Below are 27,763 nucleotides of genomic sequence, written 5' to 3'. Positions count from 1 at the left end.
TGTGACACAGAGGTCTTAATACTATGGGGACAACCCTCAACAAAAATGGAACTTTAACAATTTATTAATGAAAAAATAGTTTGTAGTCATGCCGAAATAATAATTTTTGACCAATCCATGCAACAATATTTTAATAATTTTAAATATTTTATTATTTTAATTTCTTTTTTTTTATAAAATTATCTATTTAATTTATTTTTTTATTTAACTTTCTCATCATTTGTAATTCTTAAGTCGAAGATATTCTATCCTTTAAGGAACAATGAATGTATTGTCTGTATCAAGATTTATTTGTACTTAAAAAACTCGAGCGTTTCCATAGTTTATGTTTGTTTTTGCATTCTGCCTAAAAAAAAAGGTAAAATTGACATCCAAGGGAAGGTAGAAATTTTTAGATTTTGAAAGCAACACTGATGCTGAGCCATTCATTGTATGCCATAAATTCACTTGGATTACGTTTTAAAATCAGATAATTATTGGAAGTATCCTTATTTTAAACTTATTTTATAATGGAATGTTAAGAGAAACTTAAATAAAATTGGCAACAGTGCCATTTTAATTCCAGTTTTCACCTAGGATTGACAAAAGTCCTCCACATTTCTTTGCTTCACAATATCACTTATCAACGATTTTTCAATCTTGTCTTCAATAAAATAACACAAAATAGACATTTCCCCAGATACAAGTTGAAAACTTTGCAACACTGTATTATTGTATCCTTTTATAAATTATACTATGCATCTACAAGTATCACTAATTGTTGATTTTATGCCCCCAAATACAGTTCGATCTTCAGTAATAGCGGTTTGTGAATGAGAAACTTTAAAAAATGATCTTTTTAAAGCTGAAAAATGTAAACTTAGCAACGTTGTACTGCCAAGACAAGGCTTACGCACGAGTCAAAACTCTTACTGGAGACTTTTTATATTATAAATTATCGTGTGCGCCTCGTGTAAGTATTGTAAAGTTATTTTTGAAGTTGGTTTTTGGAAGAAAATCCATAAAAATATGAGAATTTTAAAGCTTAAATATGCCAACTTTGCAACGCTGTATCCGGAAACAAGACATATACTCAAGCTAAAATTTTTACTGGAGGCTTGTCTCATCATAAGGTTTCATTTAAGCCACATACGAATGAAATCTCCGGGTTCCCGAAAAGGGGCCATTTTTAGGGAGGCTCTTTATCTGGCACCGATCTCCCGATGACCAAAACTTCATCAGTTGGACCCACAGGTTGATGATCACTCTCAACACGGGGTTCCTTCAGAAAACATGATGCCTCATTTTTTTCAGTAGTGAAACATGCCTCAGAATCGGTAGGTTTGATCAGCTTTAAATTTTGTTCAACTGAGAACATGCACGAGGGATCACCATTTGGTGTCGCTCTGTACTGGTCTTCCATGTCATCAAGAACAATGCCGACACCTGCCTCATCTGCTAGGGATTCATCACTACTGACAAAAAAAAACCGGTTGCTGTGGGGGTGCGATGGTTTTTTCCGCAGTGGAATTTTTGTTGCAGCCCCTCAGTTCTATCGGATTCAATTCTTGTCGAGGAGAAAACTCAAGTAAGCGCTCCATATCAGGACCTGCTTCATTTCCGTTTCCATTTTCGACTTTAACATCGCCAAAAACTGACTTATGGAGCATCAGCGAATCACCACTGAGCAGGAAAGGCACCTGACCCCCCCTATCAGTAGTTTGATCTTCAATCATCAGATGCTCTACACCATCAGTCAATTGCATCAGTCGCGGCGTTTGTTTTTGAGAAAGCTCAAATAAGCCTTCATCTGGACTTGTTATTCTTGGCTTTTCATTCTCAGCAACATCGCTAGAAACTGAGATACAAACTGACATTTCAGGGGCATTGGGATCATTTCCTTCGGCACTCCCAAGTAGTTCAGAGCTAGAATTCATGCACTTTTGGCGTTGGTAACATTTCTCATCATAAAGTCGTTTCCGCCTAACTTTGGAGGTGCCAAACTGTTGCAAGGCATGATCGGCACACTTTGATACTTTGCCTAGAGTGTTGCTTGCAGGCGATGTGGTACAAACTGTAGGAACCTTCAATTTTTTAGCTATATACTTTTGTCTCTCCTTTGATTTCTGTTTTCGAATTTTTGATACCATTTTATAAATCAAGGAAAGAAACACATTCCACAAATAAAAATTCTTTAATTTGTGAGCTGCACTAAAGCTATCTTCGCATAAAGAGTGTATAACTCAGCTTATGCTACTGTAGCTAATTTGTGCAAATAACGTAAAACTCGACTTAGACAAGTGCAGATTTTGGCATGAAGAGTGTACAACTCAGGTTATGCTACTGCAAATTGCTTGCGTAAAGAGCGTAAAAATCAAATTAAACTAGTACAGATTTTCGCATGAAGAGTGTATAACTCAGCTTATGCTACTGTAGCTAATTTGTGCAAATAACGTAAAACTTGACTTAGACAAGTGCAGATTTTGGCATGAAGAGTGTACAACTCAGGTTATGCTACTGCAGATCGTCTGTGTAAAGGGCGTAAAAATCAAATTAAACTAGTACAGATTTTGGCATAAAGAGTGTATAACTCAGCTTATGCTACTGTAGCTAATTTGTGCAAATAACGTAAAACTCGACTTAGACAAGTGCAGATTTTGGCATGAAGAGTGTACAACTCAGGTTATGCTACTGCAGATCGTCTGTGTAAAGGGCGTAAAAATCAAATTAAACTAGTACAGATTTTGGCATAAAGAGTGTATAACTCAGCTTATGCTACTGTAGCTAATTAGTGGAAGAAGCGTAAAACTCGACTTAGACAAGTGCAGATTTTGGCATGAAGAGTGTACAACTCAGGTTATGCTACTGCAGATCGTCTGTGTAAAGGGCGTAAAAATCAAATTAAACTAGTATACAGATTTTGGCATAAAGAGTGTATAACTCTGCTTATGCTACTGTAGCTAATTAGTGGAAGAAGCGTAAAGCCAAACTTACAATGGTGCAAACAAAATTTGGTTCAAAAATGATAGTCCAATTGTGCCGCAACTACGAATTTCCGCATTGAATGAAATATATTAACTAGGGGATATATTTCCTCACTAGAGAAATAAACAATAAAGAGTTAGTAGAAATAGTAGTAGAACAATGGCAAATAAACAATAAAGAGTTGGGAGAAATAATAGTAGAACAATGGCACGATAACACACGAAGAACTAAGAGATTTCACAAGAAAACTGAAATATGAGTCTCAAGTTAATTTATGTTAGGTCGTATTAGTAAATTATGAAAAGAAAGAATGGAGAGAAATATGGACGAGAAAAAGTGAGCGTTTCGAGAGAATTTTAATAAATCAAAACTTGCATCGAAACGGAATTATAAATTTTTCGATTCTCAGGGATACAGGTTAGGCTTAGATTTTCTTACTCCTGCATTCCCACATTCCGCATCATCATTCAGTTCGTTTCCCTGTCGTACCATTTGTTCCGAAGCCATGGTCCATTCCCTCACGGACTAGATTTGGAAATATGTGAGATGAGACATCATCACATCTACTTAGGAGCCTAAGCAACTGCCACTGGAGCCAATCAGGAATTAGATTAGGCTATCCAGTTTATCCGTTATGAGTAGAGTATGCACATACATATTGAATCGACATCGACAGGGACGGTCCGCAACTCATGCGCATGCGCTCTCAGACTCCGGCGGACGAATAGGAGAACATGAAAATCGAAGAAGAAGAAAAAGTGGAGGTTACTTTACTTTACTTTCATTCGTTTTTCGTTCATTTGCGTTTAGTGGTTGTGATTTTGATCAGAAGAATGAAGAAAAGTAATAATTATTTCAACGGGCTGATTCCGAAAGTAAGTATCATGTCTGATTCATTCTCACTTTTTTCTAACAATACATTCAATAATCGGATTCAATCTGCAGAACCCTTGCTGAAATATATGATGATGATTACATGAAACCGAGTTAACCTTAGGCCTCTTGCTGTCTACTTAAGAAAATGGCTTGGACTGGATAAGGTTTGCGGTACATGTGCGTATCTTCGGATAATGTGAATGTAATGGAAAGATAGGGTTTGAAATTCTTCCTTATAGTATTGCCATCCAGGTCACAGGAAATTCCCAGACATTCATACCAATGATATTTAGGAAGGCGTTAATTTACAGGGACATAGCCCATCATGGGTGGTGGTAGCTATAGCTAGAGTACCCGTATGAGGAGAGGATGAACAGATTAGGGATGGTCGAATATTTAGATATTTGATTTTCGAATCATCGGCACCGAAATAATCGCATCACATTCGAATATTCGCTTCCGAAGCATTCGAAATCGCAAGATTCGAATTCTCAAATATTCGCAATTATCGCATTCCAATTCGATATTCGACCATCCCTAGAACAGATCATTTCATGGAGGGGTTAGGGCAGCCAGCCTTCTAACACACGAAATTTCACTGCCAATCTTCAGATTTGGATTCAAACCAAGATGGCCAAGAATGTTCACAAATGAGGGTTCTTACACACAAACTGGCAGAAATAAGTAAATTTTGCTAAAACTAAGTCAAATAGATGGTTTACAAATTATGGGGAGGGGGGGGGGGCAACAATATTTATTAATACACACTAACTCGTTCTGAATAATTTGTATTCATAGGCTGGCTGCCCTTTTGGGCCCTAACTTTATCCGCGAAGGCATTGGTGAAGGCCTGATGGATTTTAGGAGTTTCACATCTGTCAATAGTCTCCCTATATACGTACTCTAGTGGTAGCCACCTCCGGACAAAGTCTAAACTCGGAGCCTGAAGCGGCCTGAAGGAGAAAGGTGGCAGCCAACTACTGAGACACATAATTCCTTTATTCGAAAATTGAGTTGGATTTCACTGGAATTTAGAGATAACGGCACCACCGATTCTGGGGATCTTGATGTCTACAGATGTAGCAATAGTAAGGCTTGGAAAGTGGAAGAGTTTCATTGACAGCCATTGTTTTTTGGAGGTTTGCAGTTTATACAGAAGACCAGATTAAATTCTCAGGGCTACAATGACAGTTGGATTGCATTTTGCAAAAAGGAACCACTAGCATTGCAATGTTGCTAAGAATGTGCAACTTCTTTTGTCTTGGAGGAAAACCACGATTATCCCTTAATAGTTTCTATTTTACTCGCTAAAAACTGTAAATTTAAGACAAAAATTACCGTCTAAATTTCACAGTTTTTCACAATTTCCGCAATTTAATTGCATGATGAAGTTGCACAATCTTAGCATCATTGCAATGCTAGTGGTTCCTTTTTGCAAAATGCAATCCAGTTGATCCATGTTCTTTACAGGGGTTAGTCTTTATCTTTTTGCCATGATAGAAATGAAGTTCCTTGGTCGTGAAACACTTGGAACCATCAATGTGGAACCAAAGAGAAATCAGGAAAGCAAATTCAGCCAGAACTTTTCTCTTGTGCCCAAAGATGAAATCGTAGTTTAAGTAATTATTTTTCTTAATTCCTTGGATAAGATTGTCATGTTGTGGGAGTTATTACACAAATGTTATGTTCAACGAAAAGTGAGTTATTCAAAATTTGGCTGTTTGGTTACCAAATAAATTTCTGTTGAATGATGTTCTGTTTTGATGAGAGGTTCGCCAATCTTCTTTTTGAGGAAGTCCAAATGAGAATAAAAAATTATGTATTATGTATTGGAATGGGTTTTTAGGAATTAGGAAAAGCTAACATTAATGAAAGCATGTGGAAGAATAATATGTAGGTCTCATGACATTAATTTATTCGTATCCTTTTTCTCAGGGTTCCCCAGGAGACCTGCATTCAATGCGTGTGGAGAAGGTTAAAGAAAATTTAAGAAAAATGTACAACGTCAAGCAGGCCCCATACGCGGTCATTTCCGGCATGATTTGTGAGTAACAGTAATTCATTCATGTTCGTTCTGAGGAAGAAAATGCTCGATAACAGTAGTTGCTTTGATTCCATCATTTTTTCTGTATGATGTGAGAGTCGAATTTCAGAAATGGGGTGTGAAATGGACTGTGTTGAGCAGAAAGGAGCCAACCCGCATTTTGGAAAAAGTTGTTATGTTATGAGTGGTTTTGAACTCGACCACTGCTTGAACTTGAAGTTACTTTTATATCTTTTATATTGAGTCGTATGCAGAAGGGAAATTTTAAGGCTCTTTTCCTCGATTCAATCCCAATGTGGCTTGGTTCCGTTCTGTTTAACTCCGTATAAGTATGATGCATCTTGGAAAACTGTGTTTAAGATAAAATTGAGTCATACTTTTTTATTGAATAAGGAAGGGTTTCAATTTATAATTTAATAAGAACAACTTTATGGCACTTCTATTACATGTGATACTATCTATTGAAAGTCTGAGGTTAATCAAAGTACTTAATTTCTCTCCTTTTACCATGTAGATCCTCATGTTTTTTACATATGATATTATGTTTCAGTAAATGGGAAATCAGATGATTTGATAATCATGGAAATTGTACGCTACCTTGCCCCGGCTCCTCCCCCACTACCAGCAATTGGACCACCTGGATATCCAGCCTCGGCTCCTCCCCCAGTACCAGCAATTGGACCACCTGGATATCCAGCCTATCATCAATTATACGGTCATCAATACGGAGCAAGTCAAAGCTGGGCAGGGCCCCCCATGCAGGTAACTTCAAATAAGATGTATCATAATTATTCTATTTCCACTCTCGTCTGTTTGATTTCTCTTCTATCAGTAAATAATTAAATTCAGTGGAAAGTTCTGAATACTGCTGTAAGTAGGCAAATATAAGAAAATCAGGAAGGCTATATGTAAGGGGAAGTAGGGGTGGGATCAGAAAGAGAAAGAGTAAAATACCCTCTTAATAGGCGGAACCTCTACATAACAATATAAGTAACTTGGGTGACAGTTATGTTGAGTACAATATGCTTCTTTGAAACAGGCCCAGTATGGATTTTCTTACATGTGTGGCAAGGCAACAATCCATGGTGAGAGTAAGTGATGGAAATTTCATGATTGGTTTTTGAAAATTGGTTCTTCAGCAGTAATGACAAATAATGATTAATTCTAGAAGATTCACAAGAGAAGCACCAAGTCCCACCTTCAAATCAGGAAGAACGATGGAATCCTATCGTATCTTACTTGTCTTTTTGGAACATAATTCCAGTTATTATTTTAATTTCTATCCTTTTCTTTCATTAAGTATTTTTTTATTTTTATTTTTATTTATTTTTTTTTTTGTTTATTTTTAGAATGATGCCTTTAGGGAAGCCATAGCATACGAAATGGAGAAGTTTAAGAAAGAGGTAAGAGTTTTGACTACACAGTTTTTAGATTGAAGTCACATAGAGAGTTCCTGATTCCGGATAATTTCATACTTTTTTTGTGGTAAAAATGTTGCTTCTTCATAATTATTTAAAAAATCTCTCGGAATAGCAAATAGTTTTCTCTTCCCGCCTAAAAATTGGTAATTATGAAGGAAAATAATTGTGTAAATTTTAATACTGTCCTTTTTGGTAAATGCGAGATCCAAATGTCCAAGTGTGTCTTCTCAAAACAATCTAACAGGTTTTGTGGAACGCTTCTAAATTTCAGAACCAGGTAATATATTAATTATTTTAAACAAGCAGATTTCAGAAGAAAAGACTCCATGTAATTTTCTAGCTGCTCTTTTTCATTTTGATTTTTGAAATTGGATGGAAGCTTTGCCAAGGCAGAAATGAATGCAAGAAAATTTTTTACAAATTTAACTTAGAAGAATTTTGATCCAACTAGGATTGGCCATCACTTAATAAGTCAATGAATTATCACTTTTTACTGTGATCAGAGATAAAAAAAGGGGTGATGAAGTAAATTTTTAACTTAACAATTGGCTGTCACTTAATGAGTAAATGAATTATTACTTTTTACTGTAATCACAGAGAAAAAAGGGGTCATGAAATAAATTTTTAACTATACATTTTTCTTGTTTGTAGGAGCGAATGAAAGCCGAAGAAAAAGAGAGACTTGAACGGAAGGAGAGAGACAGGAAGGAGCGTGACCGTAAGGAGAGAGAAAGAGAAAGACGGGACAAGGAGAGGAAGTTGGAAGAACAAAGAGTTAGAGAGCGAGAAGAAAGGAAGGCGAGAGGAGAACAGGAGAAGAAGGCCAAGGAAGAAGAAGAAAAGAAGAAGGCCAAGGAAGAAGAAGAAAAGAAGAAGGCCAAGGAAGAAGAAGAGAAAAAGAAGGCCAAGGAAGAAGAAGAAAAGAAGAAGGCCAAGGAAGAAGAAGAAAAGAAGAAGGAGAAAGAAGGAGGATCAAAGGCAAAACGAAGGAAGAAGGTAAGTCAGACATTTTTTTCTCTTGAATATTTTTCTTGCCATAACGATGAGTGAAGAAATTTAAAGAACACTCTCTGCATGTGCCAATATTAATGAGAGGTGGGGACACTAGGGGGAATTTTTCTCCCGCCATTCATCATTATGGTGTCCATTGTTCAGAACTTGAAAAAGTAAAGAAAATTTGGTGCTCAAAGAAATTGTAAAGAAATTGGTAAATTTGTGAGGAAAGGAAAGATGAGGCAATGGTGGTGTCAACCTTTAAGAGGTATATTTATCTCTTGCAGTTTCAGGCATTCAACGCGAAACAAAGTGAACAATTAAAGTAATTTTTTAAAAAAAATAAATCGTGGGGTAAAGGAAAAGGCATTCCCACAGGCGAGGAGAAGCGGCAGCTGCTGGTGGTCACGATTTTTGTTTTTGAATGTAGCAACAAAATAGATTTGTACTCCGTGCAGAAATTTCTGTTATTGGTCTTACAGTCTGTGGTGTGAATCAATAGCTCAGTCATGACTTTCTTCAATTACCTAGGTGGTAATAGTTGCAACAAACTAATATAATAAAGAATTTAATTTATTCCAGCCTCTTAAAGACATGCCGGTGGGAGAGTGGGTTTTTCATTCTATTCTACATTCCTTCATTCAACATCATCGTAAGTAAGATCATCGTAAGTAAGAAATTGTGATGCAAAGATAAGAGGCTTTGAATCACCATTATTATGGATGGAGTGGATTAAAGGCTTGCAATGCTAATGCTGTAAATATTTTCCTTTTTTTCGTTCCAAGTCGGTGAATTGCTTTTTGTCCTCAAATTTTCAACGCTTGCCTGATTGGTTGTTAGAACGTTTGATTTGACTCTTTTTCAATAGTTTCCTCTAAGTTTCACTCTTTTTTTTCTCTCTTGAACTGGAGTTCCAGCAGTTATGAACTGTATAATATAAGAATGGCTTCATTTGTATCTTATCTTACATACCCTGGAATTCCAACTGGGGTGAGCTGCATAATATCAGAGTTGCTTCTTCACTAATTACTAATTATTTTATTTTTTCCTTTCAAGTTGGTGATTTGCTTTTTATTCACAAATTTTTTAAGCTTGCCTGGTTGGTTGTTCGATCGTTTGATGATTTGTCTCTTTTTCAATAGTTTCCTCCAGGTTTCACTTTTTTTTCCCCTTGCCCTGCAGTTCCAGCGGTAATGAGCTGTATAATATAAGAGTGGCTTTATATATAATGTAAAAGTGGCTTCATATAATATAAGAGTGGCTTTATGGGTATGTTATACCATGGAATTCTAACTGGGGTGAGCTGTTTTATTCACAAATTTTTTAAGCTTGCCTGGTTGGTTGTTCGATCGTTTGATAATTCGTCTTTTATTCAATAGTTTCCTCCAGGTTTCACTTTTTTTTTTCTTGCCCTGCAGTTCTAGTGGTAATGAGCTGTATAATATGATGAGAGTGCCTTCTTCCCTAACTAGTAATTATTTTATATCTTGTGTTTTATTCTCCCATTAAGTATCACTTTTTTTAGAGAATTTTCTTAGTTTGCACGCTTCGTAGGTTGTGGATCTGGTTGTACAATTTCATTTGATTTCAAGTATAAATTCATTCAATTTCTTTTATTTTTAGGAAGCAACTTTCCTCCCACAACATGTGTCTTTCATATTAATCCTACCTTGATTAAGAAGGGATCTACAGGTAAGTTAGGTGTACAATGGCAGTTGTACCGAAGTGAAGAAACCGAGTCATACACCTTTTCACATTCTACAAAGTGAGATATATACACACATACAACATTGATAATTACTTGGTATACGTTGTTTTTGGGCTTGAGTGGATGCTGCCGCCTAGAACCTGGCAAACCAGATTCGTTGATTATATATATGAAAATATGAATATTTTAGAAACGCCTGATATAAAATTGATTTGGAAATTATAATCACAAGGTATTCATCGGATAGTAATTTTCTAAATAAAAATTTTGCTTCGTCTTATCTAAAAAAGGACTGTTGAAAATGAAAGTAACGTTTTTTTTTTATATGTTCTTTTGTTTCAGGGCGGCCGCAGGTGATTTTTTTTTGTGTGTGTTATGTTATTGTGCATAAGAAGAAAGAAATACATACACCTTATTCTAAAAATCGTGATTTAACCTGTGTCTTTTTGATTTGCTGACTTTTTATTTTTCTTATATGATAATAAATTTTTAATTTTTCTTTTCGTCACGATAAGATGAGATGATTTCAAGAGGATTTTTCACTCGCAAGGGGAGCTTCCCCAGTGTAACCGGAATTTCGAGTTGAAATTTCGCATGAAGATACTAGAGATGATTTTAGGGATGCCGTATTTTTTCGTTTTTTCGAATGGGGTCGGGAAAGCCCTCAAAAAAAGGGCTAAAGATGCGGAAAAAACGCGTGCGCTAGCGGCACAAGGTAAATGTAGGTGATAGAGGCTCTGCATCCTTATCAGTACCGCATGGCCAAACGGTAGCGCACTCGCCTCGTAGGCGGGAGGTCCCAGGATCGGATCCTGATTACAACTCGTAATTTTATTTTACTTTATGCTTGTTTATTTTTCACTTACTTTCTTTTGCACCATTCGCTCCGCAAACCGACTTACGAGGTAGAACACGTAGTGACTGAAGATTTTTTACTTACATATGCTGATAAAAACTCGAAGTTTCTCTTGGATTGAAACGTTAGGTATATATAATTGAATAAACAAAACACTCTATAACTCACCAAATTTCGTTGCCAAGCTGAATTTCCGGAGTATCAGTCAGATACAGTTACAGATTCGACTGATACTCCGGAAATTCAGCTTGGCAACGAAATTTGGTGAGTTATAGAGTGTTTTGTTTATTCAATTATATATAGGTACCTAACGTTTCAATCCAAGAGAAACTTCGAGTTTTTATCAGCATATCGACGATGAAACTACCAAACCACGTATCTCGTTTGCGGTGTTTAAAAATCTACGCTCACATTTTATTTTTTTGAAGTAGACCAAATCAATATCATTCCTTGAAATTTTCACGGAATTTTCTCCGTACAAAGAGGAAAAATCACAGAAATTTTCAAGACTGGATGTTAAGTAGTTTTTCATTTAAAAAATAAAGTATAACAGGAAGTCTGCGACGTCGCAAACCGAGATACGTGGTTTGGTAGTTTCACCGTCGATATGTAAAAAATCTTCAGTCACTACGTGTTCTACCTCGTAAGTCGGTTTGCGGAGCGAATGGTGCAAAAGAAAGTAAGTGAAAAATAAACAAGCATAAAGTAAAATAAAATTACGAGTTGTAATCAGGATCCGATCCTGGGACCTCCCGCCTACGAGGCGAGTGCGCTACCGTTTGGCCATGCGGTACTGATAAGGATGCCGAGCCTCTATCACCTACATTTACCTTGTGCCGCTAGCGCACGCGTATTTTCCGCATCTTTAGCCCTTTTTTTGAGGGCTTTCCCGACCCCATTCGAAAAAACGAAAAAATACGGCATCCCTAAAATCATCTCTAGTATCTTCATGCGAAATTTCAACTCGAAATTCCGGTTACACTTGGGAAGCTCCCTTGTCGGATGGATAAACATTCAAAGTGGGTGAACTTGCCAGGCAAAGGCACAGATAATCATCAACATGGGAGTGACTTAGAACAATTCTGTATTGTTCGGTCTCCTTTCTGCGGTAGGCCGAAAACCAGAATTTACAGTAGAAACATCACCTATCGACGGTGAAACTGCCAGATGACTGATCTCATTTATGGTGTTTAAAAATCTCATATTTTATTTTTTTGAGGAGACCAAGTCTATATCATTCCTTGAAATTTTCACAGAGTTTTCTCTGCACTAAGTAAGAGGAAAAACCACAGATGGTTTTAAGAATTGACGCTGAGTAGTTTTTCATAAAATGAAGTGTGACAGGGAAATCTGTGATGTTGCAAACCGAGATACGAGGTATGGTAGTCTCACCGTCGCTAAAGCTACATACCTAAGGCTAAATTTTATATCCTACATTTTGTGACACCTTTCTTTTGTTTGTATAAAGGTAATTATAGATTGTAAACTAAATGCTACACCTCAATGCAGGTAGGTTAATTAGATGGCATTCGATCATTAAAGCTACTCGAGGGCAGATAGCAGGTCTGGCAACTATTCAAATTACAACTTCTCTGAGGTACAATTTCATCATCAGTAATAACATTGCATGATGCTGTCTCCTGAAAAAGTGTTTGGCAAAGTGAGCAGGTATCACTGTTTACTGTTTTTATATGAGATGTCTCCAAAGGTGTGGCATTCCTTATCTTGAGGAATGCAACCCGTTTACTCCCCGCTGGAAGAGATAACCAGTAGAAGTTGATGCTTTCGCAAGCTATAAAATCATAGTTGCCACAATTGAAATTGTAATAGTTGCAAAGGCATAAATCTTCTGATCTGTAATGAAACAGATGATAACATCTCATTTTTATGAACTTGTATCTGCCAATTCTGGTCATGCAGAGTCGGCAGCGATTGAGTTTCAACACACTATCAGGGTAAAACGCAGAATACAATTTTGCTTCTTGGTTTTACTTTCAAGGATGGTAAAAACAGTCCATTCTCTGTCACACCTTCAGGCATGAACTTTTCATCCAAGGACTCAAATAAAGGACAACTTAGGAGCCACTTGGCATGTATGATTCTTCTGTATTGGTCCGTCCCTTTTGCACGATAGACGGAGAACCAGAGGTAAAAGGAAAAACATCACCTATACTCAAGGCTTAATTTTATATTCTACGCTATGTGATCCCTCTCATATGATTCTATTGAGCGAATGATTCTGCCGGTAAGTTAATTATGTAGAGCACTATCTCATATCTACGCTGGGAATTGCCAGGAAGATCCTACAACCATCCGATTAAGGTAACTCTCACATCATTACAGTGGCAGGTAAAGTAAGCAGGTATTTATGAGAGATTTCTCAACCCGGGCATTCAATGCCCACTTTCCGTCAAAGAAGATGCTCTGTTGGTTTATGCTGTTGCAGCCCAAAATATTGATCACAACTAATATTTTTAGTCGCCTCAGTCTCAATCGATAGCTTTTATTATTCTGCCAGTTCTGGCTATCCAAAGTCCACATCTAATGAGTTTTTACTCACTTTCAGGGTGTGCCAGAGAATTATTTCTTGTATCCATTTTCCGTGCTAAATGAACCAGCTAATTTTCTGTCGCACTCTCATAGTGGGTAAATTTGCCAGGCGAGGACTCAGATAATCTAGAGGTCAGGCGGCACTGATGTATTATATCGAACAGCCGCTCTGTTTTATCTCCTAAACGTGGTAAGCAGTGACGGCAAATTTGCGTCACCAGGTACTGCAAATTTTAGCTGATGTGTAGAGAGGTTGTCACCAAGGTTATCCTGCACTAGTTATAGCATCTCAATTTTATCAAACCAATGAAATAGCAGTATAGATACATACCTTCTGCACAGGTCAATATGATAGACCTTGATTTGAAGAATTTTATCCAAACACAGGCTTTGACGATTCAATCGACTTCTGACCCAGAATCGAAGAGACTTGATAATAATCAAATTAAAGCTAATGCTTGAAGTCAAGTATCTTTGATTTTGTGACATTGAGTTGATTTCATTGAAGTGGTTTTGTTTCAGTGAAGCGTAGCTTCTTTAGGTGAACACATAACCAAGACTGACGGGTGAATGCATTTACCGGTTATCCATTATGAAGCATCCCAAGTCTATGAAAACATACAGGCTTTAGGCACCAGTTGCATGATACACTGAGAAAACACACATCAACTCCTGAAAATGTAGGCTGCCTAGCTGCTAGCAAAATTTTAGTAGAAAGTGGAAACGCAGAATCATTCCCACCGATTGAGATCCCAGACACACATCATCGTATTGAGGGAAAGGATGATTTTCTGGTGGAAAGTTGCTGAATCTGATTAACGAGAAATAGTATCTAGGACTCACTATAGTGGGATATCATCAATCATTCATGAACAATTACTTGAAAAGATCACTAGATCAGGGCCGCTGGGAAGAAATGGCAGGTTGATCCGAGTACTTACAGTGACAACTAAATTTATCAAGGGTGCGGGAATCATAAAAGGGTTATATAGAAATGGATCCAGTTATATTCGGCTAGGATAAAATAGATAGAAACATACATCGATTAATCCATCTTATTTTTATTATTTAAATATTGAAAACAGTAATGACATAAACATAACCTGAAATTTAACTTCTGGAGTCGGCGCTCACCATCCATCGCGCGGTTCTACAAGTTGTTTTCAAATTCTGACTGTTTTGAAAAATTGAAGGACCCGCTCCTTCTTTCAATAAATTCTCCTTTCGACGCCCATATAAGTCCGCAAACTTTCCGAAAGGCACATCCTGGGAGTCTACAGATTTGAATCATACCTAGTTTAATGGATTTTATGCTACCCTTACCTCCACAGCCCTAGGGACCGATCGACATTCAAATCGTCAGAAAACGGGTTAATTATTAAATTGTTCTTCTTTATACGCCATCTATTTCAAATTTCCAAAAAATCATATTTAGTTTATGTGACGCTGATTCAAAATATCTATACTTGTATGGGGTTTTTTTCTACGGTATAGCTGTAATGTCAGTGAACTAAACACGATGGTCTCTCCCGCGACCGAACGTTTCGCGGGCCCCGTATCTGCTCAACAATTCCATCATTGTCATCTTTTGGGGGTCCATGTCGTCAAAAACTAATGTCATGTTTTGGGGTCCAAAATTTGTCGTTAAAGCTTAATAACTTTTTTAATATTTAACTAAACTTAAAAAGGGTGGTCATTACGAGTGGAGCTGAGCATACTCTACCCAAATATTATAGGGTTTTTGGGGTTTACTCTACGACTTAATTAGTAGGAGAGCTTAATGGACCGCAAACCGTGCAGAAAAGCCCGGTCGCGTTGTTTCGTGTAAAACTAGTTAGGCAGCAGCCACCCGTCTTTTTTTTTTTTTTTTTTTTTTTCTTTCTTTAGGTCGTCAAATTTTTAGGGGAATTTTTTAGGATTGGGCCGGGGTGGCTACCGCCACCTAGAATATCATAATGAGAGACGACAAATAACTTATTACCTTTCAAATTTACTTGATCTCCAAGAGTTAACGGCGTCTAATTGATCTCATTTCTACACCAAAATAAAAGAGAATATGCAAGCGTTGGAGGGTTTAGGGTTGAATCCTGAAACTTATTGTTCATTATTGGTTTTGGTTTTATTACGGAAATTTAATAATTTTCATAAACGACGATTTGAGGATTCTCGGGATGAAAAAACTAAAATGCCAACTGTTGACGAAATTTGCAAATATCTACAAGACGAAATTGCGCAAATGACAGAAGGCGAGTCCAATAAATTTCGTTCAAACCAAAAATGCCCAAAACTCTCATCTGCGCCTCCAGTGAGAGCTTTGCAGGTGGGAAAGGGTCCATCATCTCCCTCCCCCTTCAGTCGGAGGGTAAACAGGGAAACTCTGGGGGAACTACAAAATTACCCCCACCATATTTGCGATGCAAGCTTTGTCCCAAAAGCTCTCATACTCTAGCTCAATGCGAAAAGTTTAAAAATATAGGAGTGATATTGTGACACAAAATTATCTATGTTATAATTGTTTGAGTACATCTCATGGGGTTAAGGATTGTGAGAGTAAAAAACGATGTCAATCATGTTCGAAAAAACATCATTCTATGCTGCATCTTTCGACTGCAACTGCATTACCCACCCAGATGTATCAACATGAATCGACTCCACAACCTTCCACATCAGCCACCATTGTTTCCGATCAGACGATTAAACCTCAGGGTCAGCGCACCCTCCTTACTGAGAGTCGTAACATGACGTCAGTGTTGCCAACAATAACTGTTTTGTTGACGGCAAAAAATGGCCGCACATTGGTTGCAAAGGCCATCCTAGATAGCGCGGCTGATACGGGCGTTATCAGATCAGAGTGTTGTTCTCTTCTTAGAATTGAACCTAGCCACACTGAAATGAATCTTTCAGGTCTATCTGAAAATCAGGTTGAGTCTAAAGGCATGGTTGAAATCAGCATTTCAACGCCTGATGGACGGTTAGTGGCTCCAAATTATCCTATGATAGTCGTCAAGAAGATAACTGGTCTTCTCCCACCAGTCCCATTTGATAAGGATTTGAGGAAAATTCTGGGACAATATCCATTAGCTGACAAACATTTTGATGTTCCGAGCAAACCTGATCTCATTTTAGCTGTTGACCTCTATGCATTAATTGTTAACGGTCCCCCTCTCACTCTGGGACCCTCTTTGCCTTCAGTACTGTCCACGGTCTTTGGTTATGTTGTTTTGGGAAAGACGTTTTCGACGTTGTCATCGTCTATGGTAAAACCTCCCCTCCCCCCTTCTGCCAGAGACTAAAATATTTTCTTTACAATATACCTAAAAGTTTTAGATTATGGAAACAAGATTAAGTTATAAACCTGGAAATATGCCCCTCAAGATTTGTAATTAAACTCTTCCTTGGTTAGATGTAAAGGACACTAATATAATTTGTTTTTCAGACACCTGGGAAGAGTACGTCAAAACTCTTAATGAACAAAAGGAGCTTTTAGAGAAAGCCCGATCAGCACTCAAAGTCTACAACAAGAAACAAAGCCAGGCTGCTTCAAGATTTACCTCAGGCTCAACAGATGAATTTCAGGTGGATACTGCAGAGGAAGAGGCAGTGATTGATACAGCTATTTCCAGGATACTGTCCCCAAAATGTTTATCTGATATTAATGAAATGTGTGGGCTTGGCACACTTTCCCCACTGGAAAGCATAGGTAGGTCTTTAAGATGAAAATATTTCAAAGATATGTATAGACCGTTTTATTAAGTTGCATACCTCTGGAAAATTTTGACTTGTTGGCACAATGAATATTAATATTACTTTATTCGTCTTTATGATTATGATTTACTAACGTGACATTTTGTTTCTTAAATGAGTCAAAAATGGTAGTTCCTTCTCGCAAAATTAAGTCCAATTTAGCCAATTAATTTTTATTAATGTCCTATAAAAAAACCACTTATCTATATCTTTCTAAAAGCCACAAATCGCATCAATATTTCATGAAGTTTTTATTATTTTTTTTTTAAAAACAACTTGGCATTAGTTAATTTAGAAAACGATCTTGATATTGAAGAAGCTTTTAACTTGCTGAACTGCCTCTCACTTTTATTCCGTAGTTACCCTAATTTGCTAATCTCATCAATCAGATTAAGAAAAATTTTATCTTTTTTACGTATGAGCGCATGGTTTTATACAGATGGATTTTGTTTTTTAAAGTTGTAAGACTGCGTGCTCAATTATTTGACTGTACAGCCATTAATTGACTAGAATTTCAAATTTTGTGTCTCGGGCATATTCTACCATCTCTTACTTGTTGATGAATTACAGTATTTTCAAAATCTTATTACCAGACATTTAATGCACCTGATTTGCTTTGCAGATAAAAATTTTACTGAAGCACAGGGTCGTCTGGAGCTCTCCCACCAGCTAGAAATGAACGGAAATGAATGCATTGGTAGTTCAGATCCGGAAACATCCTGCGATTCAGGTAAATGTGTGATCTCTCTGCTAAAACGAGACTTGAGTGCATTTTTGTGCTAGCAGAAAAGGGTTCAAACCCACTTGGAGTGGCACGAGAAGAGATAATAAAAGGGTATACATGTTGTTGGGATGACTTTAATTTTATGAAAGAATTTGGAACAATGAGTTGAGATTCATAGAAAGAGGAAAACTAATCCTTTAACATTTGAATTTCGCACTCTTCTACACTCACACCTACATCAAGATGAATCATATTTTAATGGAGCGTCAAGTAGGATTTAATTTGGTTTAAAAAAAGTTAACTCAGTGACATAATCAGAGTATTGCTGGATTTTAGCTATTGATTTTCTCCGACCAACTTATGATTGCAAACATATTTTGTCCGCTTAATTTTTCAATTCCAGTTGACGTAGCAAAGAAAAAGTGGAAAAAATTTGCTACCTACTTGACTCATCAAATAAAAAAAAAAATTAATAAAAAAATATCATGTGAGTAATTTCTTAGATTTCCTGTGTATGTGCCTCAATTTTTAGTTGTTTTTTTCTCTCTTTTCCAGTGACAATCCCATATATGAATCATTTTTCTTTGATCCAGGATCAAATACCGCTGAATCATGATATTCAGGCAGCCGCATTTGAGTCTGTGGTTTATGTGTACGAGGGAGAACCGACTGAAAATTTCTCTGGCCCAGAAAATACAAATGGGCAAGAAGGAAATATTTCACTGAAGGTTAGTAAATTTTTTCTAGAAATGATACGTCTGAAGATTATGCATGGCCTGTTTGCTCTGTCTCGATTTACTTCTATTGGTTACAATCACAAATTTGGTGAAATAAAAGTCACTACATACCATATTTCCGAATTTTTTACTACACCAGTGAAGAAAAGTTGCAAGTTGGTATTGAACTTAACCACATTGCTTTTTTTTTCAAAAACGGCCGTATAACTTTTAAAAATGTCCTCTCTAACAAGGGGAGGCTACCGATTGTCCCCCTCAGATCGGGTTCAAATTTGGCAGAGAGGTAGAATAGATCAATATAAGAAACCGTATTTTTTTTTAGGTACCAATGCCCAGCCGTTTTTGAGTTATGAATTTTTGAAGTTGCCGTTTTTTCGTGTCAGCGACGCGCTCAAGTTGAGCCTACTGTGCGCGCACCTTTTAATCGGTAGCGCTCCTCCGCTCTGCTCCGGTACGTTCGGCAAGGGTTCTTCTAACATGCAACTGTTCTAGTGGATTGTATTCAAAAGTAGAACAGTTTTGGGCATTGGAAGAGCCAACCCCTTCAAACGGTCTGAAACCGGAGGAAGAATATGCGGAACGATTGTACACGGAAACTACGGTACAACTCCCAAGTAAAAAATTGGCCTCCGGCCAATTTATGCGCGGCGCTTCGCGCCGCGTACCGGCGCTACGCGCCGGCATTTGGGGGGCTTCGCCCCCCCATCCGCTTAGCGGATTGGTGCGGGGACCGCACGGGATTTTCTCGCTCGAACCGGCGCTAAGCGCCGGCATAGACACTTTTACTGGAATATTTAGAAAAATACTGCCAATTTTACAAAATCATAAAGTTTGATTGGAATTTTGATCACAGGATAATAGTTATGAAATTTTTATTCAAACCACTGAACTTTATTGTAAATGTCTTCGCGATATGTGATGAATTCATATATTCGGACTCGACTTGTTGATTTTATGAGGCATCTTCAATTAAATATGTAATTGATTAACAAAGTCTCCTGTCAAAGATGGCGATCCGTAAAAATCTTAGCTTTTCTACGATTCATTAGGATCCATTAGATTCATTGACATCATACTTCAGATACGATTTTATATTATAATCTCTCCTTAAGCACGGTCAAAAGCCATCAAATATCTACTTGAATGGGTAGAATGACTATTCGATGTTCAAATAGTCTTAAAACTAAACGGTTTTCGCTTAGCATCTCCCAAATTTTAAATTTGGCGGGCGAATCTACCTGCTGGAAGGTTCACCATACGCCCGCCAGGAGCGCCATCTCCTTACCGCGTATCCCTGTAATTCAAAGCAAAAACAATAGAGAGCGCTGAGAGCGCCATCTCCTTGATGCTGTCGACTAACGTCAACAAACCTCGGGACCTCGGGTTCTAACAATTTATAACCTCCTTTATTAAGTAACAAGCATTAAATCAGTCATATTTGTGCCGTATTATTATATTATATTTGTGCTTAGTACCTCGTAAAAAGGAACCGCGAAAGATGGAATCTGCCGGGATTCTAAATTCATTAACAACAAACATATTAGTATTTAATAAAGATGTAAGTGTCAGTTCTTGCGTCAGCTTGATGACTCATAGTAACTATATATTGTAAGTACCTACCTAATTAGTTGTCTAATTTTGCTTGGTGTATACCTACGGAGTAATTTTGGAAATAGTATATGATGCATTATATAATGCATTTGAATTCCTAGGTTTCACCTGACTCAAAGCGTTTGCTGCTATTATCTAGAAGCGTTCCGACTCATTTATCAGAGAATTGAGCGTTTCCTATCGGCCCCTCTGCAATTATGAGATTAGTCCAAGAATCCTTTAGGAACTTAAATTAATGACTCAGATGGTGCTTTTGAGCCAACTTTCAAAGAATTAAAGGCATTTTTTCAAAATCTACAGTCCATGAGCTCTCCGTGTGACCGAAGTGCTCTCCTCGCTATATGACGCGTAACCCTTCAATTTTTAGTTTAGTCCAAAGACCTCATAGGAACTTACATTATTGAACCAGGTGGTGCTCTTATGCCAACTTTCGAAGAAATGAAAGGCATTTTTTTCAAATTTACAGTCTTTGAAAATGAGTTGTTTGTGTGATGTCGCGGAGCAAAGTGCCCTACTTTTGGGCCTCGTAATCCCTTGAATTTTGAGTTTAGTCCAAAGATCTTTTAGGAACTTAAATTAATGACCCAGGTGATGTGCTTGATGCCCACTTTTAAAGAATTAAAGGCATTTTTCAAAATTTACGGTCCCTCAAAATGAGCTTTCCGTGTGATTTTGCTGAAAATGGACCTTTAACCCAATTTGACCCTAGCCCCCCCAAATTTTAGCGTACCCCAAAATCGTTGGACGTGCATAAGGAGACCATAAATATGGTGTTCTGTGAGAATTTTGAATGAAATCGAACAGATAGATTCTGAGATATCGCTGTAGACAGATTTGGGGGACGTCGGACGGACGGACACACATTTTTTCAAGTATGGTTATTTTGACTCCTGGGACCTTAAAACGTCTAGAAATGATGAAATTTCAACTTTTTTTTTTTTTTTTTCTTGGAGGATGACAATACTTCCTCTCTACCCTAGGGGAGCGAGAAAGTAAAAATATCAAGTAGATTTGCCATTCCGTCAAAATTCTGGGCTTTTGGGCGAATCGTACTCCACCGCGGTTAAAAGGTTTCATCAATTGGAATCGAAATTTCGTAGAAATCCAATCTTAAAGGAAAAATATGTTCAATATATGAAGGATTATGAACAGAACGGTTTTATGCGGGAAGTTCCCCGCCCTCCTGAGGGAACGCCTCATTATTATATGAGCCACCATGGAGTTATAAACGAGTCGTCAAGTAGCACACAACTTCGAACAGTTTACGACGCAAGTATGAAAACTTCTAATGGAAAATCCTTAAATGATCTATTGTTACCTGGTCCTTCATTGTTAGAAGACATTCCTATGCTTTTGTTGAGTTTTCGGCGTTTTCCCACGGTGTTCTCAGGGGACATTAAACAAATGTACCTTCAAATCGAATTAAATCCTAAACATCATCTATTCCAACTAATTGTTTGGAGGCCTGAACCTCATATGCAACTAAAAACTTATGCTTTAGTAACAGTATGTTTTGGGGTAAATTGTTCACCGTTCTTAGCCATACGCACAATAAAACAGATCATAAAGGATCATGGTCATAAATATCCTAGGGCAGCAAAAGCGCTAGCGGACGCGCTTTACATGGACGATTTGGTATATGGTGATAAAACGAATGAGGATACCAAAACTTTGTTAAAAGAAGTCATCCTTCTTTTGGCTGAAGGGGGTTTTTTCATGAGAAAATGGACTTCCAATAAATCAGCCATTTTAGCGAATTTTCCTTCAGAAGATTTGGAGGTTCCGAAAAGTGGATTTGACGACCCGGTCTTCAAAATATTAGGGGCATTTTGGGCTTGTGAGAAAGACATTTTCTCTTACAAAATAAAACGAGCAGAGTCCGTTAATACAAAAAGGGGCCTTTTATCATTAATCAGTTCGATTTTTGATCCGTTAGGATTTCTAACACCTGTCATTTTTAAGGCAAAAGCCTTCATGCAGGAACTAATACATCGTTGGGAAAAGTTCGCAGATGAATTGCAATTGTTATCTTCTATAGAGATCCCACGATATATAGAGACCGAAGATAGGCAAGTACAATGTCATATGTTTTGCGATGCAAGTGAGCTGGGAATAGCATGCCTGATTTATCTGCGATATTTCCACCCTTCCACGGATGAATATGCAAAAATAACCCTCATTGTTGGGAAATCGCGTGTTGCGCCTCTAAAAAAGGTCTCATTACCACGACTTGAATTATGTGCAGCAGCATTGGGTGTAAAAGTATTGAAAACATATCTGCCGAAAATCATGGAATATTTTAGTGTGAAAAGAGTCTTCGCTTGGTCAGATTCTACAATAACTTTGGCCTGGATTCAAACTCCTTCATACAAACTAAAAACTTTTGTAGCAAATAGAGTAGCGCTAATCCAAAATTTAACAGAAACAGTGAGATGGGGTCATGTTGAAGGCCGCTTGAATCCGGCAGATGTCGCGTCACGAGGAATAACGCCTAGTGAATTGAAAGATCACCCTCTGTATTGGAATGGTCCACCTTGGTTAAAAGTAAAGGAAGAACTTTGGCCAGAGCAGTTACGAATAGTTCCATCCGATGAAAAATTACCAGAGTTAAAAAAGTTTAACACGGTATTAATAACAGCTCAAGAAGAAAAGATAGAAATTAAATTCCCACAATCTTCTTCATGGAATAAGGTAGTGAGAGCAATTGCTTATGTTTTACGTTTCTTAATACGTCATGACCGTGTCATTGAAAAAGGACCCATTACAGTGGAGGAATTTCTAGTCGCTGAAAATAAAACTCTATTCTTGATTCAGAAAGAGAGTTTTGGGGGGGGGGGGACATCGACCGCCTAAAACGAGGTGAAAAATTAACAAATAAATCTAAACCACTCAAACGATTGGCACCATATATTGGCGTGGATGGTTTAATTCATGCTCAGGGTCGATTAACGCATGCCCCTCTCCCAGAATCAGCGCGGTATCCGATAATACTACCATCAAAACACCGCTTAGTGCGCCTTCTGGTTGAAAAATACCATAGGGACAACATGCACGCTCCTCCGCAACTCCTGCAATCTCTGTTACGTCAGAGATTCTGGATAATGGCATCAAGAGGATTGACTCGATCAGTGTTTCAGTCATGTATTTATTGCTTTAAGGTACAACCTAGGAACAAAACTCCTTTAATGGGTGATTTACCAGCTGAAAGAGTTCAGCAGAGTCCCCCATTCCACAGAACGGCATTGGACTTTTGTGGCCATTTCAATGTAAAATTGCATCAGCTTCGATATGCGATTATTTCTCCAGTCTATGTCTGTGTCTTTGTGTGCATGAGCACCAAGGCAATTCATCTAGAAATGGTCTCAAAATTGAGTACCGATGCTTTCGTCACTGCGTTACAGCGCTTCGTCAGTAGACGAGGCAAACCGGCATATATTTATTGTGATAATGCTAGCAATTTCCAGGGAGCGGCAAATAGATTTTTAAAATTAATTACGTCAGAGGACCCAAATTTAATATTGTTTTCTCACAATAACAGAGTGGAATTTCGCTTCAATGTACCATTAGGGCCCCATTTGGGGGGTCTGTACGAAGCTGCAGTAAAAAGTTTTAAACTACACCTGAAACGGGTGATGGGTGATAGTGTATTAACTCAAGAGGAGTTTCAAACGTTGACAGCCCGTATTGAGGCTATTCTAAATTCACATCCTCTCACTCCACTCTCCTCTGACCCACGTGATTATCAGGTTCTCACCCCTGGCCATTTCTTAATTGGTCGGCCATTAGTAGCGTTACCAGAAAGGCAATATGACACGGAAAGTCCACCATTTCTGCATAGGTGGAATTTGGTGGAGTTGTATGCCCAACAATTTTGGCAACGTTGGCACCTTGAGTACCTTCATTCACTCCAACCGCGAGGGAAGTGGTTGGAACAAGCCGGGAATCTGGAGGAGGGAACATTGGTTCTTCTCCATGATCCTCAAAGCCCCCCCCCCCCCTTAAAATGGACTCGAGGCCGAGTCTTACGTACATTTCCAGGGAAAGATAACAACACGAGAGTAGTAGAAGTCAAAACTCCCAACGGAGTGTACAAAAGACCGGTGGTAAAATTGTATGCTCTGCCATTGGGTAGTTCTCAATAGTTAATTTAGCCTTCTCGTAACAAATGAAATCTACTCTATGTTCAAGATGAGCAATAACGAGAAGTCAGTATCTACTCACCCATCTCCCATATCGACCATATCGATAGTGTGTCTTCCCCTCCCTCCGCTCCATCGACCAGTGTGTCTTCCCCCCCCCCTCCGCTCCATCGACCAGTGTGTTCTCCCCTCCCTTCCTTGAGGAACATAAGGTGTCTCCCACAAATTCCGCCCCTCACCGTTTGGATCTCTCCTCCAATTTCCTCTTACAAGCAACATTGCAATTCGATCAATGGTTCTACGGGAACCAGGTTGCGGTTATCTCACATCTCCAAAGGGAGAAAGATAAGGAGACTTCAAACAAACAGTTGTGATTGTTGCTCTATCCTTTACGTGTATCCCGTTCCCTTCCCTAACCCCCTTTTTTTCTGTGTTCACAGTGACTGAGCAACAGAACTCCAAGAAACCGCCATTGCGGACCACTATTACAAAAATTTTTGAAAACAACAAATGCGACATACTCGACCATCCTCTGCGGCCACCGTTTGTAAAGTAAGCAAATGGACATTATATCTGCGGCTCATGTCGTCAACAGCTGACAAATGACGCATGCCCCTATTGCAGAGTGCCATTAACAACGGTAATCAGGGATCGTATTTTGGATGACATTTTTTATGCTGTCCATCCGACATTTGGTTCGGATGACCCAGAGCCTCCATTAGGCCGGGGGGCCAACCGGTCCTTGAATGCAACCTCCGCTGGACCCTCAAGACTGCCAAGGGGCAGGGGGTATCTCCTCTCCCAGTTGGGAGTGCTAGACTCTTCCCCACTACTACCAGGACGGAGGAGGCAATTAGATTCCAGACCTGTCGAGCCGGGGTTTAATGTAGAAAGGAATCTCCAATCTCCAAATCCGAATCTCCAAAGGACCATTGGGAGAAGTTTAATTGAAGCAGCGTTCGAAGAATCGCTTTGGGACACCTTGGATGTTGACGATGCCGGAAATATTTTTGCACGAGTCCCTGTGCGTAGATGTTAGTAATGGTTCGGGACCCCTGCCTCCGGGGCTCGGGCTGTCTCAGCTGCGTCAGTAGGGCGGGTCATCCTACTCGTCTTGATCCCTTCGGAGTTCAAGGCGGGCCGGGATGTTCCCGCCATTAAGACTTATCAGCTGGGACGGTCTGGGCCACGGTGGAAGGGGTTACCATGGAACTGTATGAATAGATTTTGGTCTTAGCTCTTACAGTCAAAGTTGCAAAGAACGAAGTTTCGTTCTGGCCTAATCCCTGTTTTTTGAACCTTTCTTGTAAACCCTTATTTTCTAAAAGAAAAACAAAAGAACCTTTATCCCTTCTATAAAGTGAGTTTTTTATTATTGGTATTATTCACTATCATCAACTCTAAAGAAGCAATAATTTCGCATGTTGTTATTAAGACACTTCGTTATACTGTGCAAAGCCCAATGGAAGCGTTTGACGTATACTTAAAATTGTTCTTTGTTTTTGGAGTACAATACCCGGTTGAAAGTATCAATGCTTTTACATTTATCCAAAAGTACGCCTACCAAATTCCGGTGAAAGAAGCAGACGTTTCCACTTCAGCTAAAACACTAGCAGTAAAATTGAAATAATAAGTGCTAATGTTGATCTTTAATAATTAATTTTCCTTTTGATTGATCTCAATCATTGGTTTCTCTATCGGTATGGATTTTATAACATGGGAGCTGCACTTCTTAGTGAGGGCGTCAAAATTCCGAGGCAGCGAATCAGGATTATACTCCGCGCAATAGACCCTGAAGGAACTGAGCTCAGGCATCCGAAGTTGAAGAAACAAAAAAGGGGGATTTATTGGGTGCCGGGGACCATGTTTGTATTGTAAGTAATATTCTTTGGTTCTTAATTTTCTATTAATTCTTCATTTCACCAGAAGACTTAGATGGTGACTTGTTGATTAGTCATTGTCAAAACTCCTCTCTGCGTAAGGCCAAAATCCAATATAATTAGTAGCGACACAGTTAAAAGTTGTACAAATCACAGTTGTACAAAGGTAGATGATTCATTGAACCAGGAGGAAGTTATATATCTCTGACCAGTGACGTTTTTCTGCCGAAAAAGAAGGCCAAGAAAGTTAAATCAGTGAAAAGTGAGATAATCTCTGAAGAATATTTAATTTCAGTGAAGCGTGCCTGTGTTCAGTCCTTTAGAATTGATGCCAGAAATTACACAAAAGATCGTCTAATTTTCATCATTGCCAATCAATGTGAACCAGTTTCACCAGTATTGTTCAATGCTGTGCAATTGCCGGACACATCAATCCTTTCACGAGCATACGCTGATTTTATGCGAGAAAAGGGACTCGGCTTTGGGGTCACTAAGGAGCTATTTTTCCTTGCGCTATAAGAATTAAGACAGTCAGATCTCTTGGAATAGCCTCTGAATCGCTTTGGCAGCAGCACGCAGAGCCGTTAATGATTGTTGCGTTTGACATAATCACTACACATCACACAGAGGATTTTATGGGCATCAAGATCATCAGGAAAGGGGAGAAAGTTAGGCAAAGTTTAGTGTCTCAATGTGATTGCGGCGTTGAATATCCAAGCTCAGTTTTGGTCTCAACCGGGCTTGCAAGGTTTCACGCTCACACAACACGAGTAGACTACAACAAGGTCAGGATAGGGTTCAGTGACAATGGGACCACCCATAGGTCTGACATGGCTCTTGCAGCAGTACGACTACAAAAGAACATAGTCGAATTAACTCATATATTATCTGAGTACTTTGCCCATTTTCAGAATGAGCCAGGGTATGTTCCCTCAGTATGCTACGACCCAGGCTGCTGCTGCAGCAGGGGTTAATGCAACTGGACCAATCACACCTGATACACTCACATTCATTGCTCAGAAGCCAGCAGGACTCATAGATATGTTATATGCAGACAGAGTGGTACGTTCAAGGTATGACTTGTTCAGAATTTCTGGACCTTCATACAGGGGCTCAATTTGACTTATTCGAACCCCTTGAAGCCCGATTTTCTGGAATATGTCAAGACCACGCTGAGGACATGAAAAGTGATCCATGCTGCTGTTTTTGTTTCTTGTTATTTTGTTATTTGTTCTTTTGTTATTTTTGTTTCTTTTGTGGCAAAGTTCTATATGAAATTGGACCCGAAAGCAGGAAGGGCATCTACTGTGGTTTTTTTTATTTTTATTTTAAAGAGATTCACTATTAAATGCTCACATTGTTATGCCTCCTCATCGGTGGACACGAAAGCCGGGGTTGCGTGAATTCTGATTGTGGAGGTTCTCATGCCTTTTGAAAAGCCACCTAACGACAGGAAAATCCCCGGAGTTTTTGAAAATAAGGAGAAAACTACCCTTAGTTAGTGTCCAGAGGACTG

The 27,763-nt window shown here is 38.5% G+C and overlaps 3 protein-coding genes across 5 annotated transcripts in view; 2 read left to right on the top strand and 1 right to left on the bottom strand.

Moving 5' to 3' along the window:
* The window catches only part of Shaw (Shaker cognate w), a 449,043-nt gene that overhangs the window by 326,843 nt on the left and 94,437 nt on the right, over positions 1–27,763 (bottom strand). The window lies entirely within an intron of this gene.
* LOC109039202 (uncharacterized) lies at positions 1,192–10,510 on the top strand. Of its 3 annotated transcripts, none has more exons than XM_072304652.1 (7): positions 1,192–3,839; positions 5,776–5,884; positions 6,435–6,646; positions 7,234–7,287; positions 7,957–8,301; positions 8,881–8,950; positions 10,349–10,510. In XM_072304652.1, the coding sequence occupies exons 1-7, from the start codon at positions 3,699–3,701 to the stop codon at positions 10,462–10,464; spliced, it is 1,047 nt and encodes a 348-aa protein (XP_072160753.1). In that variant the 5' UTR covers positions 1,192–3,698; the 3' UTR covers positions 10,465–10,510. The 3 variants fall into 3 exon arrangements, with proteins under 3 accessions (XP_072160753.1, XP_072160766.1, XP_072160760.1); XM_072304659.1 differs by having other exon boundaries at positions 1,195–3,839; positions 8,881–8,965; positions 10,349–10,441; XM_072304665.1 differs by lacking the exon at positions 8,881–8,950 and having other exon boundaries at positions 1,194–3,839; positions 10,349–10,441.
* Positions 14,442–27,586, top strand: LOC140225504 (uncharacterized). The gene is made up of 4 exons (XM_072304638.1): positions 14,442–17,112; positions 17,779–17,886; positions 18,436–18,608; positions 24,808–27,586. Exons 1-4 carry the CDS (start codon positions 17,073–17,075, stop codon positions 24,808–24,810), a joined length of 324 nt encoding a protein of 107 aa, XP_072160739.1. The 5' UTR covers positions 14,442–17,072; the 3' UTR covers positions 24,811–27,586.

Source organism: Bemisia tabaci, chromosome 1 (genome assembly GCF_918797505.1).
Source record: "Bemisia tabaci chromosome 1, PGI_BMITA_v3".
In the NCBI taxonomy this organism is placed as follows: Eukaryota; Metazoa; Arthropoda; class Insecta; order Hemiptera; family Aleyrodidae; genus Bemisia; species Bemisia tabaci.
This window is presented reverse-complemented; position numbering and strand designations above follow the sequence as displayed.